This window comes from Sipha flava, unplaced genomic scaffold (assembly GCF_003268045.1).
Source record: "Sipha flava isolate LNK unplaced genomic scaffold, YSA_version1 100_pilon_pilon, whole genome shotgun sequence".
Taxonomy (NCBI): Eukaryota; Metazoa; Arthropoda; class Insecta; order Hemiptera; family Aphididae; genus Sipha; species Sipha flava.
Genome location: NW_020271714.1, coordinates 735044 through 758812, shown reverse-complemented (window position 1 = coordinate 758812; position 23769 = coordinate 735044). Strand labels below are relative to the sequence as shown.

The 23769-nt window shown below is 24.5% G+C and overlaps 1 protein-coding gene across 1 annotated transcript; it reads left to right on the top strand.

Annotated features, from left to right (window-relative positions):
- The first annotated feature begins 1876 nt into the window (after positions 1-1876).
- On the top strand, positions 1877-23343 carry LOC112679822 (ubiquitin-like protein 3). The gene is made up of 5 exons (XM_025549746.1): positions 1877-2468; positions 2536-2720; positions 15306-15414; positions 21644-21808; positions 22659-23343. Exons 2-5 carry the CDS (start codon positions 2685-2687, stop codon positions 22721-22723), a joined length of 375 nt encoding a protein of 124 aa, XP_025405531.1. The 5' UTR covers positions 1877-2468; positions 2536-2684; the 3' UTR covers positions 22724-23343.
- The last annotated feature ends 426 nt before the right edge of the window (positions 23344-23769 follow it).

The following is a 23769-nucleotide window of genomic DNA, read 5'->3' as shown; positions in this document are numbered from 1 at the left end:
AGCCATATTCGTTTGATTGGAATAATTTTTTTCCAAATGCATTTTTAAATGCATGTTTACCTTAAATAAATTAAAAAATATTACAAATTCCTGTACAAATTTTTTTATAGGGGTTTGGATTTATAATTTTACAAAAAAAAAAAATCTTTACCGGTTAGGGAAGTTTTTCAAATACAATAACTTATTGATTATTAAAAATTTCAAAGATAATATTACAACATACATAATAGTTTTAATCAGTGATTTAATTTAAGGCATTGAATATGAATTGATTTGTTTTACAAAGTTTATCTATTACTTCATCATCATTTATTTCTATATACCTAGTAGTTACATAACATATTAACATAATAACACATAAATCTTGAAGCAGCTTCCTGAGCTCTGACACAAACTATAAACGCAATCAATATTATTATAGTTATACAAATTAGTTATTATATACTTGGATGGAATTGCAATGCCAAGACTCAAGTCCCGCCACCCTTTTCTTGCGAAACTAGAATCAACAAATGGTAACAGGAGCCTTCAGCCAGACCCTTGGAAGGAGGAGTGGAAAAGTGACATCCCAACTAACAGATTCTTAATGGATAATGTACACAGTAAAGCCAAGGTCGGTGTAATTACTTATTGCATAAGTGGAAAATCAAAACAGACCCTAAATGTGGCTGTGGTGCAGATAGGCAAACGATGGAACACATAGTAAACGAGTGCGCAGAGGAAATTCTCCGGATCCTTAACCGAAATACACGCAGCAACGGACAATCAATAAAATGGCTGGATTCATTAGACGTCGAAATTTAATGTACCTACCTATATAATTAATTTTTTAATTACCTATTGTATTCTATATTTTTATTTTATATTAGTTTATATTTGTTTATTTATTTGTCCTGTTAACTAGTAGTAGCAGTATTGGTAATTTATAGTTATAATTATTTGCATTTAATAAAGGTTATACGATAATAATAATAATTTTATACTTATATTTGTTTGAATATTTGGCACCGCCAATTCTTTACGTTTTATTCAATGACCTAAAGATCCAGATGAATAGTTACGCATTTATAGTGTTTGCTCCAGAGACCAGAGTGGGACCCTCAAATGTATATAGGCTCCGGGATCCACGAGAAATCAGTGCAATTGCACCATTTGGTACCCTACGTGGGCACCACTGTATGTGTTAGGAGTAAATTTAAAACAAATGATTAAATTCAGCTTACTATGTAGGTACGTAAGTAGGTAGGTATCGTGTTTTTATAGCAGCACAGTGAATCTGATTTTTTGTGGTGGGAGATTGTGGAAGTGTTTATTATTATTATAGTCATTATTAGGCGGCGATTATTGACTGCAGGTTTTACTGGATATTAATATAATTTTTTTATTTTTTATTTTGTGGTCCATAGTGTTTTTATGAAAGTGTAAATTGGCCCGCCAGCTACAAAAGATTGGACCACTCTACTACAGCTTATGCATTTACAAGCGGTCTTATCGGGAATTTATTATAAAAGCAATACTGCTTATTTCTTTCCGAGTTTTAGTAGGTCGATGGATCATTGCGGATAACAAGAAAAGAGTTCAGGAACACACGCACATTAAACACATGAACTACATTAAATACGATACTTGGCGTAGGTATTTAAAATAATCATTCACGTTGCACGACACAGTACAATAGCACATCGCACACAGTGTTACCAAGATTCTGAATTGATGATGTACGCATGCACCTTGCGAACGACCCACGGCGACGGCGGCTACAGTGTTGCGATGGCTTCAATGGTGGTGGAATCGGCGGTGGTGGGGTTAGGAAACCACCTGACACGCCCCCACCGTTTTCCCAGTCATCACAAAGGATCCGCGCTAGCATCTTCTAATCAAGCACAGCATACACACACACACACACACACACACACACGTACATGCAACCTCTCTCTTATTCATACGGTCACACATATACACAAACACATATGCGTGTGCCCGTATTCACACGTACACATAGTTACAGATACATTTTATTATTATTATTATTATTATTACTTTGCTTTTTTTATTTTCTCTTTTGTATGTCCCGTACGGCCACTGAAGTGAATTCTGACTAGCGCTGCACTGGCTCTTCGTACGGCTGGTGTCTTGATCGGATTCTCGTAAAACAATATTTTATTAGGTCGTATTCAGTCTGCGTAGTCGCCTGCGATTTTGTTCACTTTCGTCACATCCACGGTTCATGTTTAGTGTTAATGTCAATATAGTAATATCGTAATCACGTCAATATGGCGTAGTGTTGCCGTTCGATTTCATCGACTTCGCCGTCGTCACCGTCACCGTCATCGTCATCGTCACCGTTGATGGATATTACCGTAGTGCTATCCAAGACGCAAGTGCAATAAATTATAATTTCAATGCTTAATATTATTGTGGATAGTGCAGTATAAATAGTGCAATCAGTGTCTTATGTTTAATTTTTTGTAAGTGTTTTCAGCTTTTAAAATTCAAATCTTTATATGTATATTTAAATATCAAAATTCATTATAGAAATATTGACGTTCAGTGCTCATTTTATTGGTTCGACGGCAGAGAATAAGTAACGGAATCCCATGATTCTGACGGCTTTTGGTACGATCCTACAACGGATATCTGTAGGTTCTTTGTAAACCAGAAAAGTTGCTTGTCATTTCTTAAATATGACTACGTCCATCAGATCCATCCCATCTGACAAGGTAATAGTTTAGTCTCATTACTTTTAGTATTAAACTTAAAGTTAGAAATTATGTTCCTGTTGTTTTTGAAAAATTATTGTCAGTATCGTAAATAGATTAATTACTAATCATTGTTTTGTATTAATATTTAATTTTAATTAAAATATATTCATATAATCCACCCTATGGGTACACATGCAATGAACATATTTGTATGGGCTACTGTGTACCTACTTGTTATTTTTATTTTGTAATATACTTTTTAGTATCTATTATAACATCGAAGAGATAGTTGTTAACCCGTCATTGGTATCGCTATGTAACGTTTCGCCATTGGTGTTGAGTAAGCGATACATTCACCTCGTTGTTTTTTATCATTATTTATTATTTAATAAGCATTACAATTGAAACCAATATTAAATTATTTATATTTAAATATTTGAAAATTATAATTATTATTATGAACATTTTTCTTGATTAAAATATTTCAAACAATAAAAATTATAAACTACATTATTTAAAAAAAGAACTTGTTCATACAATCTTTCTAATAATATTTACTTTTATATTTTTTTTTTTGTTAGATATGTTTATTTTAAATACATAGTTTGAATATATTGCAATATTATATAATAGTACAATATATATTTTTATTCATCTAGATCCATATTGCCTTAGGAGTGAGCACAACGCACACTTTATGGACATTAATGATATTACTTGACGATATCATATTAAGAATTATTTATAAAATTATTAAATGACAAAAATGCATTTAAAATTGTGTCGATTGAAGGTAAAAATAGTATCCGAGGAATCATGAAATAATTAAACAAGTGGTTTTCAAAATACTTACAATACATGAGTTGAGCGCTCACCACAATACCAATGACGGGTTAAAAGATCTTTATTAATGTCATCATTTTATTTAGTACCAGATTCAGTAAAGTCAACTGACAATATCACTTTTGATATATTGCATTCTTCTTCTGGCTTTTACAACTCTCTAAGAGTCTAAGTCGCCAATACAACCTCGCCCCACTTATCCCTATCAAGCGCTATTTCCCTCCCTGCGTCTATTCCCATATTTCTTAGATCTTCTTCGACAACATCGATCCATCTTTTCCTGGGTTTTCCCTGTGGTTTCCATTCTAGTGCTAGTTTAGCAGTACTGCTTTCCCCTTCTCATGATATATTGCATTAACATATTTAAAGAGAAAGTCTTTATATTATTAATTATGTTTTTGTCAATCTGAAGTAATTAAAATATCTCGTATAATTTTTAAATTACATATAATTGATAAAAATATATTATGATATAGGGATGAAAAAAAAATATGTAGGTAATTTAATGTTTATTATCTATTTATCTATGTATTTTAAAATAATATATTTTAAAAGATATTGATGGTAAAATTATTTTATACTTGCAGTTATTTAATAAAAGTGATTAACAAATAAAATTATAAAAATTATATTTTAAGATATTTCTAAGAAAAATAATTAGGTACTTTAAAGTCATTGATTAGATTCGGTGGCGTAGCCAGAAACATAATTTAGGAGGTGTTAAGTTTTAAATTTTCAATTACATTAGTACTAACTTTTTAATATTAATAAGTTGATTAAATCTGTTAAAATGTTATTAAAGTGTATTATTATTTAGTTTGTTGAAATTGTGAAATTTGTTTAATGATTAAATGATATAACAATATACCTATGTCTTAAAATGATTGTATAATTTACAAAATTAGAGAGACATTTTGGGGGGTTATAACTCGTTAACTCCCCCTAGCTTTTTAACGAGTAAAATTACTTATTACTAGATCTTAGATTTTAAAGTACAATAAATAACAAAAAAAAAAAAAAAAAACATTAAATAGTTTGAAAAAAACAAAAAGACATATTTATTTTTATTAAAAACAAAAAAAAGAACATTAAAAAAATAAATAATTATATGAGGTATAAAATTATTAAAAATAATTAAAAATGAATTTACTACCATGTAGATAGTAAGATATTTAGTTGTGAAGCTTACTCTATTATCAGACAAAATATTTTTATGCATTTAAAACAAACACTAAATTTACTGAAGTGATTGGTGCTCAATTTATTTAAGCTGTTTTGTTTAAATATAATCCATGATAATCAATATTTAATAAAACATCACACAATAATGTTTTGTGATTTTTTCCAATCCTCGTTTTTTGAATGAATATGGTATAATTTGTTTAACATATTTAATAGATCAAATGGCCGATGTTATAGTGATTCAAACCATAGATTGATAACATTATGATTAACCAAAAACAAAAAATAATCCGATAACCATACTTTTTATTCTGTGTTTAACATAGATTAAGAACTGTCATACATATCCAAGAAGCATATTTTTAAATTTCTTATTAATTAAATTATTTTTTTTATCATAGCATAATAAACCTTTAAAAATCCTTAAAAAAGCATTTACATAAAAAAAATGGTTTAAGTATTTAGAACATATGTGTAAGTACCTTAACTTTTAAATAATATATTTCTTAAAATCAATTTTGTTATAATTCATATAATCAGTATATTTTAATTTATATTGTAATATTTACCTTAATAAACTTAATGTTTATAATAATAATATTTTATAATTTTATAACTTTGAATTTAAAGTATAGGTACTTATAATTATGGGTTTTTATTTGTGTACTTATATTAATATATGGTTTAGATTAAATAAAAATGAATATTTTTAATTAGGTGAATGTCTACTATAAATAAGTTAATTTATTAAGAAAATAAAATAATATACATCTCTATTTATTTATGACCCTAAGTTTAGTATTAATGAATTAATTTAAATAGGTAAGTTTGTATTTCCAAAAAAGAACTAATAACATTATAATAAAATAATAACATCATCATAATATAACAATAACATAATAACATCTCAGAATAAAATATATCTTATAATATAATATGTATACTTACTTAATTATCTTTTTCGTTTTGTAAGTTACATGGTTTTTTTTATCAATATAAATATACCATATGTTCATCATTGAAAATATATTACATACCAGTTTGCTTTATATTATAGTGGACATGAAAATAAATTTAATCATATCTTTATCTATTTCAATTTTTTATTATTTAGCAAGTAATTAATATAATAAATGCGTAAATATAAATAAATTAAAATATTATATTGACATTATTTAAAAAAAGGTCTTTGTAAGTTAAAATCTTCTCTATGCTATGATATTGTATAAAAATATATAAATTAAAATTAATTTGTAATTAATACATTTTAATTTTGAATATAGTGATTATTTGATAACATTTAAATTAGGTATTACTGTATTTGTAATTTAAAAACAGTAAACACTAAATTCAAATCTTTATTTATAACTGATTACTTTAATTATAACTGGATATACAACTGAATATATTCATAAAAAGTCTTGGACATTGGTAAAAAGTGATATTTGTATTTTATTACAATGATTATTAAAGTTCATTTTTAAAACTGTACAATGTCAGGATTAAATAGTACAAAAAAAAAAAAATAATATTAATCCTCTTTTGCCTTATATTTTAAGTATTATTAAACATATATAAATTATATAACACAAATATGTATCTTAAAAATATACTTATAATATTAACAAAATTTTTCAATTATAGTTTAATGAAAAATTAAGACTTAGCTGAGTTCTCACCCAAATAATATTAACATATTTTTAAATACTTCACTATTTTTTTTTTTTACAAGCTGAGTTATAATTCAATTAAATTTAAAAATGTTTATACTTTAATCATTTAACCTTGTTAGTTTTTGTGATTATAATTTAAAAAAAATATAAGTTAAAAATTTTGTAATTTTTTTTATAAAGTTTGAAAAATATAATACTTTATACTATGATATGACGGTTTAAAAATATTACACAAAATTTGTTGAAGTTAATAATTCAAATAAATTAATTGTACATTGGAGATATTCTGTTATAAGTAAAAAAAATAACTAAATTGTTATAACAAGCAACTGTAATATCTCTATTTATATTTTTTCAGTATAAAATATTATTATTATATAGGATATTATAGATGCAAAAATATTTTAATTATGTGATAAATACATTTTTATGCAAAAAGCAAATAAATGGAATTTATAGGGCTATTAGTGTAAATTATTTTTTTGAAAATTAAATCCACTGTAAATATTGACATCTTAATTGAAGTTAGAATTTTTAATAGCTTGATGTTCCAGTTTTTGGTATTTTACATAAATTTATTTTTATTTTATTAACTGTAATTATCAGAATATTTATTGATTATTGGTCTATTTTTTTTTTTTTTATTAATTTTCAGTTTTTAGTACTTTTTTTTTATTATTATATATTAATGAATATACCAACAAATATCAATTCAATTATTTAATAATTAAAGATAATAAATTAAGTTATAATTAAAGATCGGATTTTTATGTTTTTATGTATTTTTACTGAGAGTATGCAACTTCTATTAAATAAAGTTTCTCAACGATTAATTTTCCTATCAATTAATATACAGATATTTTTAGGGAGTATAAATAAGCATATTTCTAGGTTAAAGAATAATATATTGTACAAAATAATATGTTTTAGAAATATATTACCATATTGAGGTTCAATTTGAACATTTTATAAAAAATTTAATGGTTTGTACAAAAATGAAAAAATGTTTTTAACCTCCGTTAGTCTCTTTCCTTTTCAAGACAAAATGTGCAAATCAATATTGATAAGAACATAACATTGGTAAGAAAATCAACTATTCTATGATTAGATATAAGATATAAAATGAAAAACTTCACTTTTATCCATAAACCTTATACCAAGAATTAAGGTAGATCATAATTCGTGCCTTATACTAATAGACTGGCCTTTTGTACTTATAGAACGGTTATAAATAAAGGGTGATTTTCATGTGTGACTTGGGACTGCTTGATGATTAATATTATCGTAATATCATAGTGTATTAACATTGCTCCATTATGGGTTCATGTTTTAACTTAAACATGGAAGTGTTCATTCAAATATACTAAGAGGAACTATTTTGTAGTGCTTATATACAGTTAGTTTTTATTTTTATTATTTAAAATATGTTATTTATATTATTTTTAAATAAATCTGAATTTCAGGTGGGTAGTACATATATATATATATAAATGACTATGTGCTACAATCACACTAGTCAAATATAAAAATCAATATATACCAGTACATCATCATAGCATAGTTTAAATATGACCATTTGAATATTTTTTTAATGGTTAGGATTAATTTAACTATATTATAATTCCTTTAATAAAGGAAAAATTTATAATTTTTATAAATTGTTACTTTTATTTGTGTTTTCAGTATTTAATATATTTTTATGAAAAACATATTTTTTCAAAAAATAATATTTATAGTTAAAAAAGATTATTTTGATGAAATTATAAAGCATAAGGCCATCTTATTTCTAAGATTTTAAGCGCATATAAATCCGGTCTCTAGTTATAATCATAGGAACAAATTAAAGCTTACATTTTGAGGAGGTTATAAGTACCAAGATAACAGATTCTCAAGGACTACACCCCCATACCACCCATCTACTTATTTGTACACAGACAAAATATATCTCTGGTTGTATATGTCACTTATACTTACACTTAATTTTTTGTTACTCATTAATTTATACCAATGGTTCCCATCCTGTGTTACGCGAGCGCCCTTCAAATGTGTCGCGATAAATCTATAAATTGTTTTATAAGTATGTATTCACCAGCTTATTACTGATTTCGAGATGAAAACTGATCGAACTAATCGTAGATACATATAACATTATTTATTGTAAGTATGCCCGTCGCATCCGTCTTGATCGATCAATTGTATTAATATATTTCTCAATAAATAATCCTCTAATAGAATAGACTGTAAACAGTATATATAAATAAAATATGGTTCACGCAATATATGGATTAGTGTGTCGCATTGTTAAAAAAGTTGAAAGCCACTGATTTAAACTATATGTTCAGTTAAAATTTTAGCAAGAAAATGAAAAAGTGCAATTTTGTAAACCAAGTTTTGATTTTGAATATTCTTAAAGCAAAATCCATAATACCTGATTGACAAAAATTGTGTAACTTAATTATTTTCATGATTATAAATATCATCATATTTAAATAATCCCATTAAAAAAATGTATTTATTATAGATTTTTTAAGTAGGTATTTATGTTAATATAGTTTGAATATTATTGAAGTCATATATGTGTTTATGATATTTGTAGTTGAAATTCTAAATTTTTAAGCTGATAAGATTTTTTTATAATTTAAAATAAAAAAAGTTAGTTACATTTTTATGAGTTTTACATTATTTTATTATAATTTTTTTTTATAAACATTTAACTTTTTAAATTATTAGTCAATTAATTATATATTTATTTTTTGAAATATATTGGTTAATTAGTTACCAAATTGTCAAATTTTCAATGCTTAAAATATAAATTAAAGTTTGCATATTAATGTTAAGGAATAAAAAAAATGTATTAATTACTATTATATCTATGTTCATATTTAATCAGATAAAAATTAATTAATTTATATTTATAAATATTTTATATAAATCGTTTTGTGAAGTATATAATTTTTAGGATAATTTTGAAAAAAAATTAATTCTTACCAATTACATAAGGAATCTTTTATGATGGTATTGATTTTTTTAAGAAGCCAATTCAATGTCTGCTATATTGATGAAAAATGTTAGAATGAGGTTATTTCTGTTAATGATATCCATTATATTTAATTTAAACATTAAACATTTACTAAATTTATATTAAATTCGGAGTGAAACAAGGAATGTGTTAGTTTTACTATGTTGTGTGTGTATGTGTTTTTTGCATGTAGATGATATGCTTGTGCCATTTGCTATAGTTGGTATCATTAAAAAAAAAAAATGTATAGTTTTTATAGGATATTGAAATAATTAAGCTTTCTTAGCTTTATTTTAAAAATATCAATAAAATAATTTTGGTTAGACAAAAAGTCTTAAAATTTTGATACATTGTTCCTTTTACACTAGAGCATCCATTTTTGAAAATCTAAGAGAGGGCCTAGTATTTTTTAATGATATTGACTACATTATTATATTATCAAACTTGTTATATTTTATTATTTACAGGTATATTTTTATTAAATTCACACAAATTAGATCAATTTATAATAGAATGTAAAAAATGTAAATTTAAACATTGTATTCTTGATTCTTTAATTTATTAACAAAACAGATATCTACTTAAAAATAAAAAATAAACGAAAAAATATTTTTGTAATGAATAAAATGTATATAAATATGAAAAAAATTATATAATTTTACTGTATATGTTTATGTCACTGAACTAAACGGCTGGACCGATTTGAATGAATTTTTTTGTATATGTTTGGGGGGGTTAACAAAAATAATCGCTATCTTTTTTTTTCCTTGCACAGATAAATAAGATAAATAACTGCTATAAATAGATATTATTTTATGCAACTTTTTTACCAATTTACAGTTTACTTTTACATTACAGTAAATAAATAGCTATTGGAATATAAAAATAGCAGTTAACAAAACTTTTCAAACACCTATCAATATAATTATTTAATTATCATAATATTTGTATAGTTGTATATTTTAAGTTCAAAGCGTAATAATGAAACTACGAATATATTACATGTCATCAATAATAAAACAATTTTGACCTTGGGGATTTTGAACACGGACCCTCTCCCCCTGTATGTACACCACTGTACCATACTATTTGTTCTGATCTAATTGATCTCTGTCGCTCAGAATAGCTTTATCGAGAGTTACAACATATCGGTTTCAAGTTTAAATTACCAATACAGCAATGCTATTCCCTCCATTCATGTATCAACTCCGACTGTGGAATCTTGTCCTTTTTATTTATTTATATTTAGGTAAACTTGGTGTAATTGTTAAATAATTTTTATTTAAAAATATCCCTGATAATATTTTAATATCCTATCAAATTTATTGTTCTTTTATAGTATTTTTTCTTTTTATCTGACCTGTTGGCCTTCTTTGTCACTTTCAAACTTAAATCAATAAATCAATAAAGCACCGAAATTTTCAACAATCAAACAATAATCAAATGGGGAACTAAGTTTTTTAAATTTTGAGTTTTTATGAAGATATTTTTTATCTTTTAATATGTTTACCAATAGTATTAAATTAAAAAAAATAAAATAAAAATTAATGCATGGTTAATACTCATAAATTAATGTATAAATAAATAGTTAATGGATAAAAATAAATTAATAAAAGCTTAACCTGGAGTATTGTTGTATTTGTATTGTATGACCAATTTCAAATTGAAAATTCATCATTAGGTAGGTATATAATAATGAATTAAATTAATATTAGTATAGTTCAGTGTTGGCATATAATGGACCGATAAGCTGAGGAAGAAGAAGAAGAGTGCAGTATTTCTCAACCTTTTTACTGTGGCGACCCACCTTTTTGAATTTTAATTTTTTAGGAACCTCTTTTCATATATTTTTATAAACTCGTATAGATAAAAGAAGTACTATAAATAATAGTAAATATATTATTAAAATTATTTTTTATAAAAAAAAAAGATATCATACAATTAAGGTTTTTAATGGCTTGGTTGTTGCTGTTGGTTGGAAATTATGTCGTCAATTATTGGCTTTATTAAGTTTATTAAGCTAATTTTCATGGTCGCTAAAATTTCCAGCATTTTTCTTTTAATTTGCATAAGTGTTCTTTAATTATAACACACATTTCATTTTTTGTTAATATATTTTCCTGGATCATATTAAAAATATTCGGAAACATCAAATATCTCGTTATTAACTAGATTTGTCTATAGTGAAATTTTTTTTAAAAAGTGCTTAAATTTTGTTGTACGATATAATTAAATTAGTTTGTGGTCCTTGCATACTTAAATTTAAATCATTTAAAATTGAAAATATATAGGAATGATATGAAAGTTTTGCTAACCATACATTTTTTTCGAAATAATCACTAAGTGGTGATTTTTTCTTTCAAAAATATTTCTACTTCTGTTTTCAGTTCGAATAACCAGGCCTACATTTTTTCTTGAGACAACCATTGAATATATGTGTGTAATAGCAGACTTTTAAAACCTGAACCCATTTCTTCACACATTACTTTGAAAATGCGAGTGTTTATGATACTAGCTCGAATAAAATTTACAATCATTATAGATATATTCATATCATATACTCGTAATATCATGTTTTATTTAAACTTGTTATACATAATATATTATATTTTTATATATTATTCCTTGTACTATTACATATTGTAATTTATTTAATTATTTGAGATTTTTTTTTATTTTTTATAACGATTTAAATCGTATGATAGTTACCCTAAATAATTAGTTCGCGACTCCCAGGTTGAGTAATATAGAAAATCTGGTATAGTGCAATCAAATTATTAAATGAATTAAAAGGATTGGTAGTCATTCGCGCACAAAAACATAACTCGTTTGCGTACAATTTACGAACAATAGAAATCTTTTTTCAGAGAAAATTAACCATGTATAGGGTATACATAACCTCCGTAGCTCTCCAAGTTTTCGAGTTTGTCATTACTGATGGTGAAAAATTATTATATTCTTACAATATTTTATTTCGACCTTTATAAGGCCTTACACTCTTTGTCTAATCATATTCTGGTATCATAGACTGGCGGGTTTAAAGATGTTGTTTGAGCTATTTAATTTATCTCAACTTCCTTAAGCCATTATTTACAGTTTTATCGATTAAAAAATTAATAATTTTTATCACAATTACAATCATTTTTAAAACCAAATCATTAGCATAATTCAATAAATTATATAATTAACAGTTTAATAATAATTAATTCTTTAAAATAAAGTTCCTACATATTTATTATTCATTGGTACGTGTTTGCATTAAAAATGTTAAAATGTAAATTTTTGTAAATTCGAAATCTGAATATATTTTTTTCGTATAATTTTATTTTTAATATTTCTTTTCTACGGGTATTTTCTTTTCTTTTTTTTTATTGAATTAATTTTTAATACAATATCGACTGGAATTTATATTAATACTTAAATAACTTAGTGAATGTAAGGATGGGAGGTATGCAAATTGACTATTGAAGTACATGTGACAAGGTTCACCACCATTCGTTATTTTTGGGCTATTTCTAGTACACTAGCTCATAATTCTGGCCCAAAACTAGCACTAAAATCAATATATTTTTTTTAATATATAGTCTGAAAAATCCATACTTTTTGTTACATGGCGCTATTGAAATTATTTTATTATTTTAAGTTTAAATATAATTTTAATAAACCAAAAAAGTATTTAAGCCACCTTCCAATCTTAGAATCATTTTTCGAGCATTTATTTAATAAACTTTTATTTTTTCGCAACTACCTAAACCAACTTTGTCCTAACCTAATGGGAAACCACGATTGAAAACAAACGTTATACTTTTAGAGTATGCGGACACCCTTTACATATAAAATTGTACCTATAAGTTTGTTTTCATTGTTCACAATTTTGTGCACAAACGAATCTCCGCCATAATTTGGAATTTAAGTTTAATGAACTAATAGATAAAAAAAGTTTGAAAACAGATTTAAAATTGTGAAGTCTAAAAAAGAATTAACGGTCGAATTTCCATCAAAAAATTTTAATTTATTCAACAATAATTATGTGTGATAATTATAAAATTAATGATATGTAAAGTTAATTCCGCTTTGCAATAAATTTAAATCGGTTGGTTTTTACAAATTTTAGTAGGCCCAGTAACCGACATTTTAATAAAAGTGTAATGATTTAGGCATGATATTAAAATAATTTTGACGGCCAAATTAAATGATTTACTTTAAATCATATATATTTTTTTTTTAGTATATATTATGAAATCCAAAATAACTACACTTTTCTTGAAAGTTAAAATTATTAATTTTTTGTAAACTTGTTAATATAATATTTAACTTCGTTAATAATATATATTAGGTTAATTTGTATATGCCGTTGTATTTTACAAGTAAATATTTGAATTTAAGTTCAACTTAAATCAGTGCTAACAATGCAAAATAGTTCTTATTTATCTATCGTCGATTGATATTATATATTATATATATTTATTATATAAATAAAAACTAAAATAATAAATCTAATTTTATATCATAAATTTGACATTTTATTTTCATGATTTAGCGTAACTAAAATTAATTATTTCGTGCAACAATTTTTTACGTTTATACGTTATAACGAAAATTACTTTTTAGACAGGTCAGGTCTCCATAATCTAAAATGTAGAGCTTAATAACGGTATATTCTTTGTATTTGATATTTCTATAAATTATAAAGTTATAATTTTAACTAATTGAACGTTTTTTTGAAATTATTTACATGGTATTTTTGTCAGATTTAATTCAGACCTTAAAAATTACAATATCTTTTCATGTATTACATTATTACAATTTACTATAACTGTTAAGAAATCTTTTATTTTTAAAAAAAAAAAAAAATTAGTTTTTAATTAATTTTTGAGTTTTAAAATAATTTTACTGTTTAACAATATCTTTTATATCATATCTTTTTGTTATAAATTGAAACACCTTTATAGCGAGCAAGGTATTTTGTCAACTGCTAGATATCAGCAGTTTTTTCCCTTCTCTTGTTTCTTAGTTTACCACAGGACCGTCAGAATATCGATTGCGCCCTTCACCCGGTGGGTTTCATTCTCTTTCTCCCTTCCTTTTGCCTTGGATCTGAGCCCCGGTGACCCATTTCTGACTAGCAGGGCCACCCTTTTTGCAGCAGATGTGTCCTATTTACGTGAAATAACAACAATTGAATATCAACATACTATCTAGATTAATTAACGAAGCATAAATTTATTAATTTTACTCTATGGGTTATTATGTTTTATCCGTGAAATTATATTTTAAATCAGGATTTAATGGGATAGTTTTATCAAGTCATTTCCTCAATATTTCTATATTTTTATTAAAATAGATTTTTACTCGGATTATAATAAAATTAAAGTTACAAATCAGAATAAAAAATAGAAAATACATTTTTATTTTGAAACATTTATTTATGTAGGAAATTTGATATAATTAAACACGGTTAATTTCTTTTATATTATTCTAAATATAAAACTTAAATAGATTTGTGTATGAATGCTTTATTTTATTTTAGGTATAAACACTGTATTATTTTCATACAATATTATGAAATTCGTAATTAAAGTCTTATTTTAAATTCGACGCACATATGTATGTATTGATACTTTGTAATTTCCGTATTTATTGTCCTTGTTCAGAATCAAAGCCATAAAATGGAGACAAGTATAGGAATTGGATTTGAATTTATATATATAGAGAAATGTATTCGTTTTTATGTTAATCACAATGTAGTTGTTCTAGTATCTGTAGTGAGAGGTCTTAATGCTGAAGATTTATTAGATACAAAAGTTTTTTAGTTTCAAAACCGAAATAGTTGAAAATTTTAAACAATTATTCCTTTAATAATGCCAATAATAATTTATGTTGCAGATAAATCTTCGATTGATTCTTGTCAGTGGTAAGACTAAGGAATTCATTTTCAGCCCCAATGATTCAGCGGGTGATATAGCTCAAGCAATATTTGATAATTGGCCAGAAGGTAAGGATGTATATATATATATATTTAAATAACATAGTTATTATTTAAATATTTAAAAAAAAATTTGAACAAAACTCAATGAAAATTTCAAATATTTCATTTTATGTATATAATCTAATATTTAAGTAATTAAATATGTTTAGCAATAAATTCAGATTTATATAAATTTTATTTGATTTGATTTTAAAACTTAGTAGTTTGTTTATGAATATTTACAAATTATAGTTAGCTATAATTTTTTAAATTTAATTTTATTTATTTAAGCTATAAATAATTGATATTAATTAGTGGCATCGATTTGTGGAGGTTCAAATGTCGAACTGAACCGATCTCAAAATGATAGAAAATCGACTATAAATATTTACCATTTAAGTATGTTCGAAATTTGAACTAGAAAATATTCTTGATCAAACAATCTAAAATTAATTTAATATACTTTATATTAAGTATCTTATTAGTATTAACTATATATATATTATTACTATTAGGTACGATAAAATAAAATAATTCCATGTTGAAGCATGTTTTTGTTAATATCTATAGATAATATTATCACAGATTATTTTTCATATGATGTGAGATTAAATGATCAAAACCAAAAATCTATTTTTGGAAAAGTGAAAAGGAAAAATATAAATGTTGTTTTTATTCTATATTCTTAAAAATATTATCAGAAATAATAACATTGGCTGTTAAGAAATAATTATTATAATTTATTAAATATTTTTAAGTGTATCACATTTGCACAATGTAAGTCAACTTTTCATAATTTCAATCTATTAATAAAAGAAAAAAATGATGAGTTCAGTTCGAATTTTAGTTTGATAAAAAAAATTTTATAGTTCAGTTCGGGTTTGTTTGAATAATTGTAGGTTTGATTCGTTTCGGGTTCGTAATACATACTTTGGCAATGTTCGGTTCAACACCGAAAAATCAAGTTCCATCACTAAATATTAATAATAATTTTTTATAGTTATTAAATTTTATAGTAAACAAATTTGATATCATTGATTATTTTACCAATGTATATAGTTTATCTTATATGCTATCTCGTGAGTAGAAATTTTATGAATATGTATATTATTTAGATTGCCCATTTAAAATAAGTAATAGTTACGGTTGAACAAAATTGATTTTGTAACATTAAATAAATTTATTTTTTTCTTTGTTTCCTCTTAGTAGATGGTAAATAAAAAAAATGTTGATCTTTGCAATTATTATTATTAATTAATATGAAAATAAAGTTAACTCAAGTAAATAATGTTATTTTATGGCTTACATAATCTAAAGTAAAATTAAAAAATCATGGTTATTTATACTTTTTTAATGATAAAATATTATTTATTTGTATTGCTTCTCAATTTATTGTTCCGTGTATTTGAATTGATTGTGTTGTATTTGATTGTTTTGATTTACAAATATTTAATTTCAATGTAATAAAAATGAACTTTTATTTAGTTAATTTAGTTTCAAATGCGATTTATCTTAATTACTTTTTTATTCTGTTCATTGTAAAATCCATATTTCATTAGAAAGAACAATTAAAAATTAATTTCTAATGTTCATCAATTTAATTAGGCCTGATAGTATTTAAATATCCCCGCCGTATGAACATAGAAGTAGTTATCTTAACCCAGGTACTTCAAAAATTTAGTAAAAACCGTAATATACTGTTAGTAATTACTGTATTTTTGTTTTGTCTATAATTTGCTATCCTCCATCTAATGCTTAATCTAGTACAGGGGTCTCCAACCTTTTCAAACAAGAGAGCTACATTTGACATTTAAGTCCCTGGTAATCGACATCCATGAGAATTTAGGTCTTTAAGAAGATATTTGATGAACAAAAATAATAAAGGTTTAAGCTCCAAAAAATAATTATTTATTATTTTTTCATAATAATAATAATAATAATAATCTTATATTCCCATTATCCGATTAATCCGATTATTTTACAACGATCGACCTGTAATCCTAAAAAGATCGACTTGTTGACGATCCCTGTTCTAGTAAATCAGACTTATTCTATAGTTAATTTGGCGATAAAATAATTATTTTAAAAATATTTCATTCATCATTCAAGATCATATTTCTGTAACTTTTTATTTTATTTTAGTTACTGATATATTTTGATAGTTATTTTACACATTTAACTAGTTTAAACACATTTATATGGCTTAATATATTTGTCATACATGTTTAGTATTATGTTTATATATGTGTACAATTTTAATTTTTCAAATCCAAACTCTTGTGTTAACATGAAATAAAATATTATTGAGTAATAAGTACAGAATATAATGAATATGTTAAAACCAGTTTAATATAAACGTAAGCAATAAATAAATATTTCCTTTTTCAGTTATATAAATGTGTATATTTTGACGGCCAGATCCATTGCAGGTTCTAACATCTGAGCCTAAATTTACGTTCATTGTCTTGTTGTTGTGTTTTGTGAACCATTTATTGTAAACTCCGTCATTTTATAAGTTAATAATGGTTAATGGTATTAATGGTAGTATGTTAGACTAAATTTAACATAGTACATGCATTTTTATTCGTTCTTTTAAAAGTGAATGTTCCTATTGAAATATTGAAAACAAAAACATATAAAAAGAAATTCATTGTTATAACTAATCGAGTTAATGATGCAAGAAAAAGCAATTATTTACTTAAAGACAACACGTCATTTTTTACGTTATATACGTTTTATTTTTCTTATTATGCATATTTATGATTTCTTTATTTTTGTATAATATTTATATTTTAACATTATCAACATTTCATATTTCACATTGTATAAAAGGTTGAATATTATAAATTAAATGTTGATAGTAAATATTTAAGTACTTAATATTATAACTATATAATACTAATATAATACTAGTTATTATACTTGGCCTAGTATATAGTTTTGTTTTAGACAAAATAAAAATATTATTTTTTAATTTCGAACTTTAAAAATGTAAGTGAAGTGAGAAATATGTAATTTTACGTTTTCATGGTGTTTCTTCTTTATAGTGATATTGATATTTTCATCCTTCAGAATAAATATTGTAAAAAAAAATTGGTTTGAGGATGTCGTAAAACCTAGAGTAAAATGTGGATAGTTAATACGAGGAAAACGTTGTCTTTATTTCGGTTAGGTCGTGTTATAAAAAACTAATAACAAGATTGAAAGGTAAATTAGGAAAGTAAAGATGTTATACAGATTATAATGTTGGGTAACAGACTGAGTACTACACAGATGATAATACTGAAATGGATATTTGGTATATCTAGAAAATATTAGAGTTTCTGTGTTTTTACAGTTCAAGTTATGAATAATTATACAAAAACTAGAGGTTGTGAACGGATATTAGAATACATGGGTACACGGAGCTCAGGCACGGGGGCAAAAATATATTAAAGCCCGTGTATTTAAAATTTTTTTTAACCAAATATTCAAAACATGTTGTTCTATCTGTATCCAATGTTTCATTCTGATTGGATGGACCAATTTATATTAATAAAGATTTAAAGTTAAACACCTTTATAAAAAAAAGAAAATTCCGTAACAATCTTATAATAATTTACTTAAACGCTTATAAAATAAAATCCTGATTAACGATTTTTTAAATTTTTTCAGTAAGTATATGAGAACATTTACTGATGTAGATTTAATTTCATAGACTTCAGTTTTTACACAATTCTAAAAAGTAAACCATACGCTGTTAATTCTAGTAAACTAGGGTACTAACCATAATCACTTGGTCGAAGTAATAATCATTAATAATCGCCTTAGTAGCTCTTAATAAAACCATAGATTATTTTTATATATATACTCAGTTATCTGCCGCCTTGTTAAAACCATATTTAGTCCATATTTATGAATTTTACACAAAATTGTTTATTTTGATAGCACATAACTATCTGAATTATCTGTCTGTGAATTTCAACTATGGTTTTCTAATAAGTATAATGGCCAATAAATAATGTTTTTGCTGATTTTCCATTACGTCTAAGAAGTGATTTTTGTTTTTGTTACACTAATAAAATATTAAAATCACACTTAACATAATATCGTAATTAGTTTATTTATAGAAATCGACTTCAAAATTTGAATTGCATTTCATTCGACATAATCATTATTATATATTGATTTTTTTTATAAAATCAAGTATAATAACATTTTTAAATTTACGATAAAAAAATCAGTAAAACATTTAAATCCGTTTTAAATATCAATAAAATAATTAAATGGATAATTTGGCAAAAAACAAAATTTCTTGCTACAGATATAGTTCATACAGATCCGTCTGTTCAGCTGCCGGTAAGCGTTTACTGAATATGAAATAGTCTTCATCGTGAAAACCGCGCATTCCGAAATAATTTATTTTATTTTTTCTTCGCAGGATAATAATATCCTTGACTCACAGCTTTAAATCCAGTGGTTTTGAATTTTTTTTCTTTGTGAAACTAATTATAACTGGTCAATCTGCAGTGTTTGAATAAGTTATAACTATCCTTAAAATACTAAACTAACTCATAGAATAATTAATTAATTCAACTCACGAAAATACTTACCTAACTTAGGTATTGAAATTATTTAATTATGTACCAATAATAATTTAAATTTAAATACCCTTCCGTTAGGTTATCTTAACAGTAAATATTGTCAAGATGTAATTTTTCAGGTTGTAACTATAGTTACATTAGTTTGTTAATATTAATTCTGCTTTTATCGTGGTATTCAATCTACGAGGAACCATGTCGTCAAATTAATATTGTTTTTTGTTTTAAAATATTTATATAGAATCATATTGTTTATGAATAAATAATATGGAAAACCGTTACAAGACAGCTAAAAAACACACTGACACACTGTTACCTATTTTATTCAAATAATTATAAACTTACTAAACGAAATTGATCGTTACCATCATGTTTTAAGTTTATTCTGTGTCAGGATAAATATGAAAACCCGAACGTTGCCAGTTTTATCATCTTCGGTTTTTGTATTCAATTTAAAATCATTTGAAATCTATGTATATTAAACTTGGAATACATTTATTGCCTGTCAAAGTATAAAAAATAAAAAAATAAAACAATTCTTGCTTTACTAGGAATCTAAAATATATTTGTGAAATTATAAATCGTGTTAATTAACGTTTTAGTGAAAGGTTCTTCCTTCAAATGTATGTTTTGATTGGTCTGTATTATAGAACATGTAAATGGCCCGGTCGACCAGCGCTCATGTTTTTAAGACTTTCTCTCACTTTGTTTTACATCTACAAAATGTAATATATATATGTAACGTGGAACTCCAATATAGATATAATATTGTTAAAGAATATTGTTCTAAAAATATAATTAAATCATTATAAATCTTGATTGACACATTATAATGTACATATACAATAAGCAGATAAATAAAATTAAAATATGTTATTTTTACTCATGCTAAGATAATTAATACAGTTTATTTGATCTTGATCCTGTATATTTACTTACAATTTTATTTCGTTTCTAAAGTATTTTAAAATATTTGCAAGCATTTCAAAATTAATTTCAGAAATATTAAGATTGTAAGGTTTAATGTATACATTTATTATATAGGACACAATCTGTTTTGAAAAATTCAAAACTAGAGTTTTGGAAATAACTTAATTATGCTCTGTTTTTATGTGTACGTCTTATTTTTACATTGTTAATTGATCTTACTAGACACCTACTACTCTACAATGGCTCAGTACTATTTTATAATTGGAGGTGAACTTTATACATGTATTCACATTTATGTATTTTCCTAGTGTGATATAAATATTAAATAATGAAAATTTGAAGAAAAAACCATGCGGTTGCCCTATTTGTCCCCCCTGAAGACTACTTTAGGTAAAATATTATCACGCAGAAGTTTTGAAAACTTGTTACTTACAATCAAATGCATTTTGGACTTGATGAAAAACTATGCAATATTAAATATAACTTAATAGAATATAAAAATAAAAAAAAAAAAGGAAAATTAGGTATAATAAAACGGTTTTTTCTATGACTTACTTTTTAGTCGTCTGCATTGTGCTTTATATTAATTTTTGTTGTAGTATTTAACCCAATCTGTATAGTTAGTTTACTACCTTTCTTAATTCATAAGTGTTTTATGGTTATAACACATTATTAAAATATATTTTGTCTATATTATGTATTTCATACATATTCATTTTTATTTATTCGTTTTTTCGTGATTGCAGATTGGGCGGACGAAGCGGTTGAAAAAGCTGAGATCCTCCGACTGATATATCAGGGTCGTTTTTTGCACAGCAACGTCACATTGGGTGCTTTAGGCCTCGTGCCAGCCCGTACAACTGTTATGCATCTAGTGCCAAGGGAAACATTACCCGAACCTAATTCACAAGGTGAGCAGCATGGTCGAACGGTTTCCGGTCATTGGTTGTGGTTTTCCCATACTACTTCCTCTTCTAATCCACAATCTGAACAAGACTCCTTAGTTGATAGCCAACCTCAAAATTATTTAGATCCTTAATCATCCATGTAATTGATATTTTATTATCATTTTAATTTAATTTTATAGTATTTTTTTTTTTTTTTAGTGTAATGAACTTTATATTTATTTTAATCAATTTATTATTATTTAAGATTTCTGAGTAATCATTAAATCTATCAATTACTAAACTTCAGTTAAAATTTTTCTTTATGAATATTAAGGAGTGTCGAATTACATATTATGGAATATTTTCAATCATTTAATTGTGCGCAATATGTTAATTGCAATTTATATAATTTTAAATTCAAATACTTTTATCCACCTGTCCTTTAATTCAAATATTTTGTGTACAGTGTTTATATCTATATTTGATATAAGATATAGGAATCTGGACTTTTGGGAATTCATATATTTACATATAAATCTAACACATTACAAATTTTAAAATTTCATAAAAAATTTTAGGTGACATGGAAATAATCTCCGATTGTAAAAATAAATATACAACATATTTTATTTTTAATATTTATAACATTATTATATTATCTAAATATATAAATATATAAAAATGAATCCCTATTTTCCTAGGTCATCATTAATATATATATATAATATTCTTCTTAATATTTGAATAAATGTTATTAACTGGCTATTGCTTTAAAAATATAATAATTTCGTCCATAATAACTATTCCTTTAAACTAACAGAAATTTTTTTATTAATTGTGTTTAAAACAATTCAATGTGTTTTTTTTTTTTTAGATCAAAGACAGAAAAGTAAAGGTGCAAGTAGTAGTTGTTGTTCGGCAGCCTGTACTATATTATGAATGTGTTCTATAATATAGGAAATATTATGTATTTAATAAAATGAATCAAGTTTACTTAAGATACAATTTTTTAATAAAATGTGTAGTAAGCTATATCACCATTTCCCTATTCCCGTTGATTAATTGTGACCATTGGTGGGTTAATGTTCTATACATTTTTTTTTGACTATTGTATATTTTCAGAAATCCCCTCCAATTTTTTAATTATTATTTTTATTAATTGTCTTATTTAGGTCTAAGGACAAAAAGTGTAATTAAACTATAAACTAGGTTTATAAATTCATCACAGTTATATAGCGCATGATTTTTAAGATATGTGCAAATATTTTGCTTCATTTGTTGATATTTTATAAAACAATGTTCATGCGATTTGTTAAGTGCTTAATTAATTTATAATTAACACATACAATTTACACTACCATTAATAAGGATAACCGAACTAGCCTTTATTTTGTGTTATTGCAATTTATGATAAAATCTATAATCCTTATTATTATCTGTTACTTAGATTTGTTCGGTCTTCCTCGATTAAAGAAACTAATGAAATATAAAATATTTTTATAAAAATATGTATGTAATTAATATACATTATAAACCATTAAGTGCACGGTATATGATTACTGTTCTCCATTTATCTTTATACAATATACAATATGTGTAAATAATAATATTCATACAATTTAATTATATTTTAAATTATATTTTTGAGATTAAAGAAATGCAATTTACAATATCTCTCAGAGTCATGCTTTGGTTTGTGCTCATTATTCTTAAAATATATGAAATTAAAAGTTGAACTTATTATTGTATGGATAATATATTGGTTGTATTAAATCATATTGTTTATAAATAACTCGTATATACAGTTGTATGTATTAAAATTATCATGAAACTCAATATATATATATATATATATATATATATATATGAATTTTTTTTGCTTTTACTCTTCTGTGATTTTTTCGTTATTTTACAATATTTTTTTCTAGATAATTTAATTGTATAATATAGTACTACAAGAATGTATAATCTCACTTTTTTAATTC

What these genes read in the sequence shown, in the direction of transcription:
- LOC112679822 (XM_025549746.1), top strand. Translation starts at nt 2,685, where the DNA reads ATGACTACGTCCATCAGATCCATCCCATCTGACAAG. An exon ending in GATCCATCCCATCTGACAAG is followed by an intron (nt 2,721 to 15,305) that starts GTAATAGTTTAG and finishes TTTATGTTGCAG; the next exon opens with ATAAATCTTCGATTGATTCT. An exon ending in ACCCGAACCTAATTCACAAG is followed by an intron (nt 21,809 to 22,658) that starts GTGAGCAGCATG and finishes TTTTTTTTTTAG; the next exon opens with ATCAAAGACAGAAAAGTAAA.